The 14232-nt window shown below is 39.5% G+C and overlaps 2 protein-coding genes and 2 long non-coding RNA genes across 7 annotated transcripts in view; 3 read left to right on the top strand and 1 right to left on the bottom strand.

Moving 5' to 3' along the window:
- The window catches only part of LOC100703773 (transient receptor potential cation channel subfamily M member 4), a 41530-nt gene extending 36673 nt beyond the window's left edge, over positions 1-4857 (top strand). The window contains exons 24-28 of the long non-coding RNA XR_001224584.3: positions 27-208; positions 563-695; positions 788-851; positions 3176-3269; positions 3430-4857. This is a non-coding gene — a long non-coding RNA (transient receptor potential cation channel subfamily M member 4). The remainder of the gene's footprint in view (positions 1-26; positions 209-562; positions 696-787; positions 852-3175; positions 3270-3429) is intronic.
- Positions 1-14232, bottom strand: part of LOC100701335 (protein tyrosine phosphatase receptor type H) — a 574626-nt gene that overhangs the window by 202505 nt on the left and 357889 nt on the right. The gene's annotated exons all lie outside the window — the stretch shown is intronic.
- On the top strand, positions 5352-9563 carry LOC112847634 (uncharacterized). 3 transcript variants are annotated; one of them, XR_003221283.1, is made up of 5 exons: positions 5352-5403; positions 5678-6007; positions 8572-8668; positions 9116-9246; positions 9338-9563. It is a non-coding gene; the product is annotated as an uncharacterized LOC112847634 (long non-coding RNA). The 3 variants fall into 3 exon arrangements; XR_003221282.1 differs by having other exon boundaries at positions 8541-8668; XR_003221284.1 differs by lacking the exon at positions 8572-8668.
- Positions 13343-14232, top strand: part of LOC109194528 (transient receptor potential cation channel subfamily M member 4) — a 35814-nt gene continuing 34924 nt past the window's right edge. Inside the window, exon 1 of the mRNA XM_019362682.2 lies at positions 13343-13662. Coding sequence (XP_019218227.1) covers positions 13567-13662 — 96 coding nt within the window. The 5' untranslated portion in view covers positions 13343-13566. The remainder of the gene's footprint in view (positions 13663-14232) is intronic.

The raw sequence follows: 14232 nt of genomic DNA, 5'->3' as shown, positions 1-14232 counted from the left end.
GCTCTGATCTGCTTGTATCCACACAGCTACACTTTCTCTGAAGTGCAGGAGCACAGTGACACCTACTGGAAGTTCCAGCGTTACAACCTGATTGTTGAGTATCACTCCCGTCCTTCTTTGGCTCCTCCTTTCATTATCCTCTCACACATCAAAGTCTTTATCAAGAGGGTCATCCGCAAAGTGCCCTCTGTAAAGATCCACCACTTTGGTCAGTATTGGATCAGGAATCTTGGTTCACATTAGTACAATAAAGTTATTAATTTAATAAAGTTATTGCTTTGTTATATTGAAATAATAAGTGTAATAGGTGAGAAAGCCACAGTTGATTGGAATTGGATAATTTGTTAAATATCTTCCAGTTGTTGTTGTTGTTCACAAATGAGTTTTTATGTTTTTTTTAATCAGTCGCTGCCTTGTTATCACTCAGTTGCTCACTAAAAGTTGCACTGTCTAAATGAGAATGGGCTCTTTTTTTATTTGCAAACTGACCTCAGCTTAGCACTGAATAAAACAAAAACTGAGTTGAAAGATAATCATTTCAAACCTTTGTCTTTTCTATCAGTGTTAGACTTGGAACCAAAGGCAGCTAACAGATTATCAACGTGGGAAACGATTCAGAAGGAAGACTTCCTAACTGCTCGAAACAAGATCCAGAAAAGCAGCGACTCAGAAAGGCTCAAACGGATGTCTGCCAAGTGAGCACACCTTCATGATCCACTGTAGCAGCAAAATGAGATATTGATTCCATCATTCTGAAGAAAATGCATCTTTGTATTTTTTCATATAGGATAGATGATGTGCTTAAACGTCTGACTGAAAGCAAAGAGTTTGAACACAGACTACAGGCTCAGGTAAAACAGAAGCATTTTTCTGAAGCTCTCACTTTGTCGTTCAATACACTTTGACTCATTCCTCATACATATGTAGAAATGCTGTGGATGAGCATGTCTGCACAGTCAAATATTATTTTATTTGATTTAGAGATTAAAGGAATACATAGCAGGTTGTATGTTGTGGAACATGGGGAAAAAACCCCTACTATAAAGCAGAAAGGCAGTTTAAGTTGGGTTTATGTAAAGTTGTTTGTTGGTTGAGGTCAGAGATAATGTGGGTGATCGTAAGTAATGCGTATTTTATGTATTGGAGAAAAAAAACAGCAACAGGTTTGGTTGCACATCAATTAGAATTTTAGAAAGTGACAAATTGTGGTCTTGTATATATTAAAAGTGAGTTTTAGCAGGGCTGGTAGGTGGATTTTGGTCAGTAGATGGAGCCAGGCTAGTTGTTTTATCTGCTTTCAGTCTTTATACTAAGCTAGGCTGGGCTGGCCTCATAGCTGGACTGGCCATTGTGATTTTTCGTTTTTATGGGCCGATGATTTTTTTTTTTTTTTTTTTTTTAACGGTATAAACAATGAAAGGTGGTGGATTGGCCAGATGCTGGTCGATGTGTAAAAATAAGTCAGGTGATTGGTGGTGACTATGGCGGAGCTTCCACAGAGGCCAGCAGGTGGATGAGGGAAAGGGGAGGCAGGAGGAGGAGAGACCCGAGGCGGCCGCCGGTCCGAGTGTCAGGTGAACTGAATTTCAGGTAAGAAGTTATGACCTGCAGTTTATCTGGGTCAGATATAAACCAAGTTTAGGTGTAGTTTATTTTCGTTGTGCTGACTTTTTACAGTAAGTTACAATAACTCGTACTAGCTAGCACAACGGAGTTTCTATACAGCTGGGTGGGTGCTATGATGTTACTGATAGTGAACTTTATTTTATTCATAAGGTTAGTTGGTAGAGTTGCCAACCGTCCTGTAAAAAACGGAATCGTCCCGTATTCATAGAAAATATTACGCGTTTCGTATCGAGCTGAAAAGGAATAGTTTGTCCCGTATTTCAGCTAGAATGGAAAAAGACACAAAGCTGGAGTTTTTCTGCGTCTTTACGCTGCACAGCTGTTTCTTCTTCTCTCATTCTCTCCCCTCGCTCTCCTGTTGCTGCTTCAATCATGAAACTGAACAGTGATCAGCTGATCGACTTCTCTGACGCAAGTCGCGTCTCTCTTGTTTGTTTATCGCCCCCTTTGCACCAGAAAGAGGAAACCAGCGGATGTCGCGCTAAACAACAGCAGCACGTTTAATCTTGATCAGCTATTGTTAGAATTTATTTAATATTCATTTCTAGTATCAGCTGATGTTTGTTGGAGCCACAGCTGTAAAAGCTGTTGGTCATGATATCGGTTTGGCTATGTGGTGAGAGGGAAACATGCAGATGAAACCAGGAGATGTCCTTACTGAATCATCAGAGCTGAACAGGTGATGGAGAAACAGGTTTACCTTTAAGGTGACATGAATGAGTTGAAGGGAAGTTATGAACTGTTTCTGAGAGTCAAATAAGACCAGGATCCTTTTCCAAGTAGTTGACAGCTGGTAACTGTGCAGGGGCGGGTTTAGCAAAGTTTTGCCAGGGGGCCATGTAGGGCATCTATAGAAATCATACATATACCAACAAGACAGTGTACATCACCACAGCGTTTGTTTTCATTCAAAGGCTTTATGGCTTTAATACCTAGTGGGGTGGTCTCTAGTCAAAATGCCCGGGACAAAAAATAGTCCCGGGCATTTTGACTAGTCCAGCCCTGACTGGCCTCATGTGTGTCTTTGATAATGCAGTTTCCTTATTCTAGATACTTTTTTCCAGTAGGAGACAACAAAACATTTAGCTTAAAAATATTGTACTCTCTGAGCTTTCCAATCATTAAAATATTACTTTATGTGTATACCCTAATAGCAGTGCATAGTGTTTATTTGACTGTAAATAATCTGTTTTTAGTTTTGTTATAGACACAAAAAAAGACATGCAATGAAAAGTGAACTTGAACACATATAGTCAAGGTCATGATTATTCATACCCGTGGCAAATTTAGACTTAAAGTTTCTTTTATTCAACCAGCAAGTTTTTTTTTGACCGGAAATGACACAGGCGTCTTCCAAAAGATAATAAGACGATGTAAAAGAGGCATCATTGTGGATATGAACAGACTTCAACACATATATCGCTGCGCTTATTCATTATTGATATCAATAAAAAATAAGTCATCCTTTTCTCACTTTGTTTTCATTTAGATTTAAGAATAACTCTATTCTATTCTAGATTTTTTATAATATTCTGCTCTTTCTTCTCAGATGGAGCATTACTCAACTGTCCTCAACTGGGTTGTGGATATTTTAGCCCAAGGAAGTACATTCAAACCTCCTCGTCCCCCACCTGCATTACGAGGTACTTCCCAGAACTTATGAAATCATTTATGCTTACAAGACAGCCTGCATGTTGAAAACGTCACACTGCTTTCACTTGGATTATTTACTTTATTGTTTTTGCCTGGAGGCCTTTTTTTTTTCTTCCTCATCTAACTTCTGTTCTTTGGTCTTCTGTACAGATTCACTCCCCTCCTCTTCCAGATCCACTGGATTTCAGCCTTAAATTAATGCGGTCCCTTAAATTCACTTCACTTCAGGAGGCAATGGAAATCATTGCATGGGCTCAGGAACACTTCTGGAAACCATTATCTGTGAAACTAGTTCATTGTGCCATTCACAAATGCAAGTTTAAATTCTATCATGCAAGAAAAGAAAACAACAACAACAACAACAAAACATATGAGGGCATTGAATATGATACAAGAACACTGCCATATTCTCTGGGCCAGAGCTTATTTAAAATATATTGAAGCAAAGTGAAAAACTGCTCTATGGTCAGATGAATTGAAGTTTGAAATGCTTTTTGCAAAACATTAATGCTGCAGTGTAGAAGCCTGCATCTGTGATGTTATTGGGGTGCAAAGTACCAGGAACTGACGGCTTGCACATCTGGAAAATCAAAATTAAACCTTTAATTTTAACCTTAGGGTTTAAAAGCACATGATATATTCCAATGTCTTATTATTTATTTAACAAACACTAAGTAAAAATAATAATCTCAGAGATTTTTATAGACTACATCATTTTTTGTTATGTCCTGATACCCTAAACTTATAAAACTATGGTGTGCCTTTTTTCACATTACTGTAATATTTAAAAAAATCGTTCTCCTATCTAATTCTCGACACAAAATCAAAATGCCAAGTGAATGAACATATTCCATAGTATCAGGCCTTTCTGGTTACTTGCCTGGTTACTTAACCTACAAGGAAAAGAACCAAAGGGTAAAATGTGGGTTTCTTTTGAGTTCCATTTTCATGCAGATGACACAACTATTTATTGTTATTATCTTTTTCATTAGTAAAATTACTTGAATTTCTTCACTCTGTCTTAGATGTTGTTCAGTGACATTAAACGCAACTTCAGCTTGTGTCAAATCCAGACAAATCCAAATCCAGGGTATTTTCAAATGGGAAAGAGTTTTGTCCAAGCTGAGACTTTCTCTTATCAAGTGCTGATAGACTCTGCAGTGTTTTTTTCCCTTTATTGGATTACTGTGATCTGCTCTTTATGAATATACCAGTCCAGTACCTAAAGTGTCTGGATACTGTCTGTCATTGTGCTTTATGTTTTATTACTGGCTGTGAAAATCATGTACATCACTTTGTATATCAGCATCTCTGTGTGTGATTGTTTTTTTATTTATAAATCTCTGGTTGGGCTGGTTGTCTACATATATGTCTATATAGACGTCTGTCTGTATATGTGTCCACACTGTTTCTCTCCATTTGTCTGTGCTAAATATCAGTTGTGTTAGTTTCTTTGCTATTAGATTGTTATGAGTTGTACTTGTTGAAACTTCTGGTGTCCCCTTGCACAGGTTTCTCTTGAAAAAGTGAATTTAGTCTCCATGAGGCTTTTACATGAATAAATAAGGGATAATAATACATTTATTTTTTTATGTGATCCTTTAAGTGAAACCTTACCACTTGCCATCAATACATGTAGATACATTTTAATTGTGTACACAACGTGGGAGTGTGATAGTTGGATCTACTATGCAGATAAGTGTCGTTGATAGTGTTAAAGAAGCTGGTGCTGGCTCCATTAAAGGTCACATAGTGAAACAAGCTATTGAAAGAGCCTTCACTGTAAATAATTATCATTTTAAAAATATTAATACATGTAATATTTACATTAATCTAAATCTGCAAAATAATGTTTCTATAGTCTTGAAAACAACCCATTCTAGTACACCCCATGCCCCTCTCTAGTTTCACCCCTGCTTGTTACAGGGTTTGCTACCATGTAAAGAAGGAAGCTACTGTAAGCCTTCAGTGTCAGGCCGGTGTCCTGCAGGTTTTAGATATCACCCTGGGTCAACACACCTGAATCAAATAATTAGTTCATTATCAGGCCTCTGGAGAATTTCAAGACATGTTGAGGAGTAGCCCTGTGCCCTGTGGAGGTCCGGTGCTGAGTGACAGTGCGAGGTAGAGGCTTCTGGATCTTTTTCCCTGCCAACTGCTCTTGGATCAATCTTAATTTGGTCCAGTTTGTTGATGGTCTGTGATTATAGTGTTCAATGCTGAAAAAGTAGGCTAAGAAATTGCTGAGCTCATCTGCTAGTGTGAGGCTACTGTCAGGGGTTGGGGGGCTCTAGCCTTTGATGTTGGTGAGGGCTCGGATGCCTCTCCACACCTGGTGGGGTTGTTGTGTGTAAGGGAACCCTCTATCCTCCTTGACCTTTTTGATTCCCCTCCTCAGGTTGGCTCTGGCAATGCTGTACAGAAAACTGTCCCTCAGCCTGAAGGCTGAGTTGCAAGTTCTAAAGAGAGCCTGGACTTCACTCAGCATCCAAGGCTTCCGGTTTGGAAAAGCCCAAATGGTTTTGGTCATTCTCTGCAAGCACTTAATATATAAATAAACAGGCTAAGTGAAGCACTCCAGGTCCTGCTGTTCCAGTCTGCCAATTCAAGATGGAACAGCCCCTCGAGTCAAACGTGCTCAAGGAGAGCATCATCTGGCCATATTTTAATGATCCGGATGGTTGGAGGGGTTTCCTGGGGTGTGGTAACAATGGCTACCGTTTCTGAGGTAGGTAAAAGGGCTGAATGGACATGGCCATTCAGTGAGCAGTGTTTGCCTGTAATTTGGCTGTTTTGGCACCAGTCCTGGAGCACATAAGCATGGAGCCCACCGCCCCTTCCATTAACGGTGTTTTTGTTGCCAATCTGGCAGTCCAGGGTGCAGCCTGGTAGCTCCACTGAGGCATCGAGGATTTGCGGATGGAGCCAGGATTCAATTACAATCAATTGACTAGGCTCCCAGGCAAAACGGTCGTAGTAAATATCTGATGTAGCTCCTGCATTTTGTTTGTGAGGGATCTGGTGTAGGTTTGGAAGAGAGATGGAAGCAGGGACTTATCTTCTTTTTTTCGCAGCAGGATACGATAGTCAGCATCCCCCCTATTGTTTCCCCTCCCTCCACTCTTTTTCCAGACAATAACCCACCGAGTGCCTAGTGGTCTCACAATCTTGGGTGGGATACAGTTGGTCCAATCTGAAGTACAGTCTGGTTTCAGGCTGAGGCCAATGTCAATCTGTTCCTGACGACTGAACCACCCCCCCCAAAAAAACCACATAAAGGTGCACAGTAGTTGGCAGCGCTGTGGCACAGCATGTGTGCATGGGCTTCCATCTTGTAGAATATATAAGATATATAAGAATCAGTCCATTTACCATTCAAATCTTCAATGTGACGTGGACTGCGTGCACTTCTTGCTGCACTGCCCAGCCTACGCTATGTTGTTTAGCTTGTGTTTGGGAGTTTTGTCCTTGGGACTAATCAATTTTTGTCTGAGTACCATGACTGGGATGACTGAGGACCTACACAGACATCAAGGATGATCGTTCACATGAATCTCAGCTGGGTCCTGTAATCTGCCATCTTATGTAGTGTTTGATTGTACTTACATACTAGCTTTAGACAGTCCTTGCCAAAGTAAGTCAACAAAGGAAATCTCAGTAAGTTGATGCTGTTCATCTGGAAGTTGCTTTTTTAGTGAGAGAAATGTTTTGTCACTTATGACTTCTTCCCTTGGTGAATAATTATATTTGAGTTCCATTGACAATTGCTTTCTTTCATTACTCTCTGACTCGCTTAACTCAGAATGAACTAACTCTGATTAGCATTTCTGGAACAGGAAACTCAGACTTGATGATATTAGACTTCATTAACTCAGACTTTATTTTAAACTTTAAAGATTAGTGAACATTTAGTGAACTACATTAAAAGATATTCTTTTATTAAGTGGAAGTAAAAACTACACATGGAGGCTAATCCCTTTAAAATATTTTAATTCATGCTCAATCATCTAGGTAAGGAAATCCCAGAAAGCGTATTCTATTTATCGAGTGGAAGAAATATTTTGTTACTCATCCAAGTAACTTCTTCAGTCTCAGCTGACTGCAGGTTTCTCTAACCTTATAAACAGTGCATTTGCATAATGACTGAAACTAGCACTATTGACGAACAATCATCCATGAGGCCAGCACCTCGTGGCCTATGTTGCTCTGTGTAGTCTGGTCCTTGTATATGAAATATGTGAAATTAAGACACAATGGTGCTGTTACTGTGGTTTAGGTCATCCTGTAATCTGTTGAGAACTACCTCCACTGTGTTAGTAACTGAAACACAAGTGAAGAGAAATGTAACATTACATGAGTCAGGCCATTTAGGTGAAAAGGGAAACCCATCTCTGAATCGAGGAGGAGGCCTAAGGACGCCTCTTTCATGATCTCAAAATTTTGTGATTCCAACCATTCCCAAAGCTCTTTATAAAGTTGGGATAATCTGCAGTCAGCTGAGACTGAGGAAGTCACATGGACGAGTGACCATATGTTTTGCCCACCGATGAACAGAATCATCTTACTGGGTTCTCTTGAAGTTGTAAGAAAGGGTGATAAGCTGTGGTTCCCACTGTGGTTTGTTGAAGCAAAACTTGTCTGACTGGTGGAAAAGTGGGGAAAAAAAAGCTTCAGCAAAGCATTTTGAACACAAAACTTTGTTAAAGGTTTATGCTAACTGAAGTAGATGTACTTTGGTAAGTCTACTACACTCAGCATCGTAACCGCCAGCAGCTAATTGCTCCATCTTGTTTAGGGATAGCGTTAATGAATGCTGTTTTGTTGGAATGCTCTTTACTAAGGTTTCGCAGTGGGGACAAATAAATGAGTCTTTCTAAAACACTGAAATGTTTAAAGGAATTGTGCTGGAATTGTGTTGCAGTTTCAAAACAATCCAAACTGTCACAGAGACACGTACTGGCCAGTTTTCTATCGCCCCATCTTGATTGTGCTATTCTGTGAAACACACAAGCGTTACACAATTCTGAACAAGGCTACTTATTATAACAGCTACTTACAAACACATCAATAATGATAGTCTGATATGTGTTATGTTTTGGAGTAATCACTTTACAAGTAGGGAAAGTTAACTATATAAAAAGTTTTATATAACGTTATTTGTTAAAATAGAAACTAGACAGGAGTTATAGCTAAATATTTCTGTATGCTTGTTCTTTGAAGTCAGAAGTGGTTTTTATTGATATAATTTAATGAATTTACAGTGCACTCTCTTTCCTGATATAACTGGAGCAGGTCCCCCAGCAGCAGGGGTGTGGCAGGGAATTCTGGGTGTGTGGAATAAATGTGACCTCACTGCCATCAAACTGTTCATTATAGGACTAATCTGCAGGTATGGACAAGAAATAAAAAACAAGACATAGGGGATTTTTCCAAATATTTTCACAATATTATAGTGTGGTGTGACTAAAGCACGGCGGGACCACAGGTTGTTGCTTTGAGCCATTTTTATTACACGCGGCTGCAGCTCACAAGCTGCAAGCCGCACATACACCGCACCACAACCACCCACCCACCCCTAAGTCCCCGTGTTTTAACAGGCGGGCGTGATTGCGGCACCGCAGACCACGCCCGCCACATATAGTTAAATTATGTTTTGTCATTGCAAAACCATAACATTTTTAATGCACTGTGTTTGTGTTTTAATGCACTTGTTTGGATATAATGTGCCATAAATATTTTCTTAATGCCTGGTTTAAGTCACAGGTTTATTTACAGGTTTGCCACCAGGTGGTGCTGCTACCCCATTGATTAAGCATCACTGTGCTTGTGTTTCCAGATGTCCTGCTGGTCACATGAATTTGGCCAGGAAAATCCTTGCTTGGATTACACAGTCTTTATCCTTCACCTCATTCTCATGTTTGCCATTCACAAGCAGCTGGGGCCAAAATCATCATTGTAGGAAATATGGTGAGAAAGTTACCATCAGTTATACATTATACCAGGGGTACAATTTAATGATATACTGTGAACAACATGACAACTTCCTCCTCTTGTTCAGACGAAGGATGTCTCCTTCTCCCTGGGCATGTGGATCATGGTGTATGGAGTTGCCAATCAGGCTCTGCTCCACCCTTACAACCCAAACCTGAATCACTTTTTTGGAGAGTTTTCTACAGACCATATTTGCAAATCTTTGGACAGGTCCCTGCGCCAGAGATGGATGGTACAAATGTTTATGCAAATGGCATAAAAATGTTGTTGTTACATTTTCAGATCAGATCTTCACAGCAATAAAAAACTGAATGTAGCTTTCTTATCTTTCTCCTTTAATGTCTGTTTTGTGACATTGAACAAGGAGCTGTGTATAAATCAGGATAGTAACTGTCTGGTAGTGATTTTGCTAGTCCTATACCTCCTGGTCACCAACAGTCTGCTCATCAATCTACAGTGTTGGGGAGTAACGGAATACATGTACCAGCGTTACATATTTATAATACAAAATATGAGTAACTGTATTCCCTTACAGTCACTGTTTAAAAAGGTGATAATCAGAATACAGTTACTTTGTTGAAATAAAGGGATTACACGGCGGTCTTTCTCTGTTTCATATGTTAGACTACGCCCTCGCTATTTTAGGAAATTCCACGCTGGTGGAAACCCAAACAAAACACGCATTAAGAGACTCTAATGCATGGGTCTCAATCTTGCGGCCCATATCACCCCTCCTTGCATCTGTGACGTGAAGAAATATTTTAAACAATTATTATTCAAAACTTTATTTAATATGAAGGCAATAGGCAGAGTGTTACAGGCGTAGCCCTAAAGAATAGCCTCATGGGCAGTGTAGTCCGTGCTGCAGGGAGAATGTGTGGGACTGCTCCTCCCGTTATGTGTGTGTGAGCATGGGGGAGGGAGAAAAAAGGAGAGTCGAAAAGTACAAATTGTCACCGAGCAGAAACGGGAGATGAAAGCATGTAAATATAATAATAACCACTGCAGCCAGAGGTCCCTTTACTACGGAGCTGTGGACCTGTTTTATATATGCGTGGAATAGTTTTCTATACGAGATCGCTGCAAAACGTGCAGCCTTACCTAATGTCCACCCTACTGTTACTCATTTTATATTAAGATTTAAAACTCTAGTTGGTATTGGTATGGTGAGTAACCTTCAGTAATAGTAAAATATATCACACAACAATAGTACATTCATGTAGTTGTAAAAAAGCATGATAATGTATTAAGTAATCCAAAGTATTCAGAATACGTTACTCTCATTGAGTAACGTAACAGAATACGCTACAAAATACATTTTGAGGCATGTATTCTGTAATCTGTAGTGGAATACATTTTAAAAGTAATCTTCCCAACACTGTCAACCTACTTATTGCCATGTTTAGGCGTGTTTAGGCATGTAGGTAAAGAACCAGTCTATCAGTATTCACATACTGATTATTTTCACTTGACTAAGTGCCTATTATCTGCTTGAGTCAAGTCAAGTCAAGTAGCTTTATTGTCATTTCAACCATGTGCAGTGGTACAGTACACAGAGAAACTTGACAAAGTTCCTCCAAGACCATGGTGCTACATATATAGTTTATAACAAATAAACAACACAGGACTACATAAAGTGCAAGTGTGCAAAAATTGCAAAAAAAGCAACAACAAAAACAAACAAACAGTGCAACGCCAGACAGAATGGAACGATAAAGACACAGGACAGTCCAGACACAACAGTGCAACAGAAAAGTACAACAATAACAGTGGGTTGTGCAAAAAATAACTTGATGTATGAAGGTGTGCATGTGCGTGTGTATGAGACTGTGCAGATAAGTGCTTGAGGTAGTGACGTGTGTGAACGAATCAGTGTATGTGTCAGTCCAGTCACTGAGTGTTCAGGAGTCTGAAGGTTTGGGGGAAGAGACTGTTTCACCGTTTGGCAGTGAGGGCCCGAATGCTGCAGTACCTCTTGCCAGAAAACAGCATTGTGAAGAGTGTGTGTGAGGGGTGCATGGGGTCCTCGTAGGTCCACACAGCTTTCTCTAAAGGGTAGGAATGCAGTGAAATCTACTAGAAGTTCTAATGTTAGTGGCTGTAACTCAGGAGATAGATTGGAAGGTTGGTGGTTTGATCCTTGGCTCCCCCAGTCTGCATGGTAGATATCCTTGGGCAAGATACTAACCCTGAGCTACTCTCAAATTTATCCATCGGAATATGAATGTAAATTAATGGGTGAATGTGACATGTGGTATAAAGCACTTTGGGTGCTCTGGGAGAGTAGAAAAGTGTTATATAAGAAATCAATTCTTTTACCATTTACAACCTGATTGTTGAGTACCACTCCCATCCTTCTTTGTCTACTCTTTTCATTATCTTCTCAAGCATGAGGTCTTTATCAAGAGGATCACCACCCACATGTCTCAGTATTGGATCACGAATATTATTCTAAAAAGGTTATTGGTCATTGCACATCAAATGCTGTGTGAAGAAGGCACAGTCCATTAGGATTGGGTAATTTCTTAAATGATTCAGAAAGGCTCAAACTGATGAATACAAAGTAAGCACACCTAAGCAATAGTTACAGATGAGACCGGCCACACAACAGGCCAAAAGGAAGGCAGGATGGAGTGTGTCGTCACAGAAAACCCAAACTGCAATTAGAAAAAAAAGGAGTAGTAGGAGGAATATGGACGAGGTGTGTTTGGAGCAACAAGCAAACATAAGAATCAAAACATCACAAAAGGTCACTTTAAGTCCAACATTAGGCAATGAAACTGTCTGTGTGTGTGTGAAAGTAGACTGACCACATTTGACCTATGTCTCTTTTTAAGTCTCTACACAGCTCAGATTTACTGTGTTGTATTAACACATAAATGTCTGATATTTCTGTCAGAAGTTACCCGACTGGTGAGCATTACTATTGTGCATCTATGCCTATTATATTGTAATCTCAAAAGGAGCCAAGCTGAAAATAAAGACCCTACCCTTACCTGGTCCTTATAAGTCATGTATACTTGAAAATTATGTGTGTATCCATGGGCTTCACAATTCACCTAAACATGAAATATCAGTGTGTGACCTTATGGTACTCATAAGTCACATAAACCTGACAGTGTCCTCACAAGTAGCAGTAAATTCAGGTTTGACCAAAATGTAGCCCTAGCCAAAATCTCAACAGCCCAATCTCTGGGCGTGTTCCTGGAAGCATGGGTCAAACTTTTTGTGATTCCCATGCCTCTAGGACCTTCGGAAAAGCATGTACCCATTTGTCACATTTTTGTCATATGTACTGATATGTCATGAAAACACGTGTGTGTGTGTATGTGTGTGTGTGTGTGTTTGAGTTGATTTGGCAATATAGTCATAGTGTTAAAGACACTGTTTACTATCTGTAGTACTACAGTATCTGTATTCCTGAGTTCCCAACATAGTTTCCAGCTACTGACAACTAAATATATTCACATTGTTGATGAAAGTAGTTGTATGAAATGTTTAGCCACATCAGTCCAATCTTTTATTTTATGTGTCAATATTTAAATGTGATATACAATAAATATTTAAGGGAATCAAGTGTGTGGTTTTCATGTATAGTCTATAAGGAAAATAAATAATGGAATCCTGCAAGTTTAAAACCTGATACATGTTCTACTTTCATAATGAACCTCTAAAATCGTTTAACCAGGGCCATGAAGCAGCTGCAAATTTTCTTTTAAAAGTTACGATTAAGCAAGTGGAACCCATGCACACATTGCACTAAATTTCAGCTGAATAAAAATTCTAATTCTAATAATATTTTTTTGACTGAAATTTGCATTTCAAACAAATATATTTGCCTGCATAAATATTGAGCACCACAGAGACTCATACCTAACAGGCTGAGTTGCAAATGTGTGGTATTTTTAGCTTAGCTCAAAGCTGCTGAGCTGTCTGTCTGCTACAGTGGTGTCTAAATGTGAAGGTATTCAGTTTTTCCACATCAGATGGGAGTGACCAGGTAAGAGGATGGGGAAACATTGCAATGAACGCTAGACCAGCTCAGACTCCGTGTCTGAGTGGTTTGTGGTTTCGACTGGAATTTCTTGTTTTCAAAGTTTGGAGGAACTGTCTTCCTCTGTGAAACCACACCTTTACATGTGTGCTGGCTGCACCTATTTTTCTGTGTGCATGCAGAGTGACAGCAGTGGCAGGGAATGGAATTCAGCAGTAGGAGACAAGGTGGAAACTCGTCAGAAATCAACAGTTTTAGTCCTTCTGCACACATTTCTTACTGAGAACGACTGAAGGAGAAACATGAATGACAAGGGAGCAAAAGAAGAAGGAGTAAGAATAGAGGAAGGAAATAGAGGCGACAACACAGACAATATCTGCCAAACAGAGAAGAGCCAGGTAGGTCCGCTTTCACTAAAACCCAACTGCTGTTGTGATGTCATGGTATGTTTGCAAAAACAAAACAAAAGAGAAAGCAAATAACCAAAAGAGAAAAAAAAGCTGAATGTTTAAAAAAGTTATACTTGGAATTTCCTCTAAATGTTCCATGTAATGGCGATGGTGAGCCACCCACAAACGTCTTAGAAACTTGTCTAACTGGTGGACCTTAAAGGAAGCTTTTCTAAGTATAAACCGGTTCAGTGAAAGGTTTCTATAGCAATTCAATTACTCAACAGAAAAAATGGAAAGCACAATATAAGAGCCTATGTCTACTAGTATACCTATAGCATCATAACTACATGTATGCAATTAAGCATGTAATCATGTTTACTGATAACATTAATGATGGCTGCATTCCATTCCATTCAGCTGCCGAGGTGTTTTACAGCTTTTTCAGTAAAGAGGCCTGTGGGGATCACATTTTTAATAGGCAAAGGAAAGGTTTGTGAAACACTGAAACTTTTAAAGCATAACGTTTAAAAACAATCTCATATTCATCTCTGCACGCACACCTGCTAATCTCACAGG

This window comes from Oreochromis niloticus, linkage group LG8 (genome assembly GCF_001858045.2).
Source record: "Oreochromis niloticus isolate F11D_XX linkage group LG8, O_niloticus_UMD_NMBU, whole genome shotgun sequence".
Lineage (NCBI taxonomy): Eukaryota > Metazoa > Chordata > Actinopteri > Cichliformes > Cichlidae > Oreochromis > Oreochromis niloticus.
Note: the sequence above shows the minus strand (reverse complement) of the source record. Positions and strands in the feature narration are given on the sequence as shown.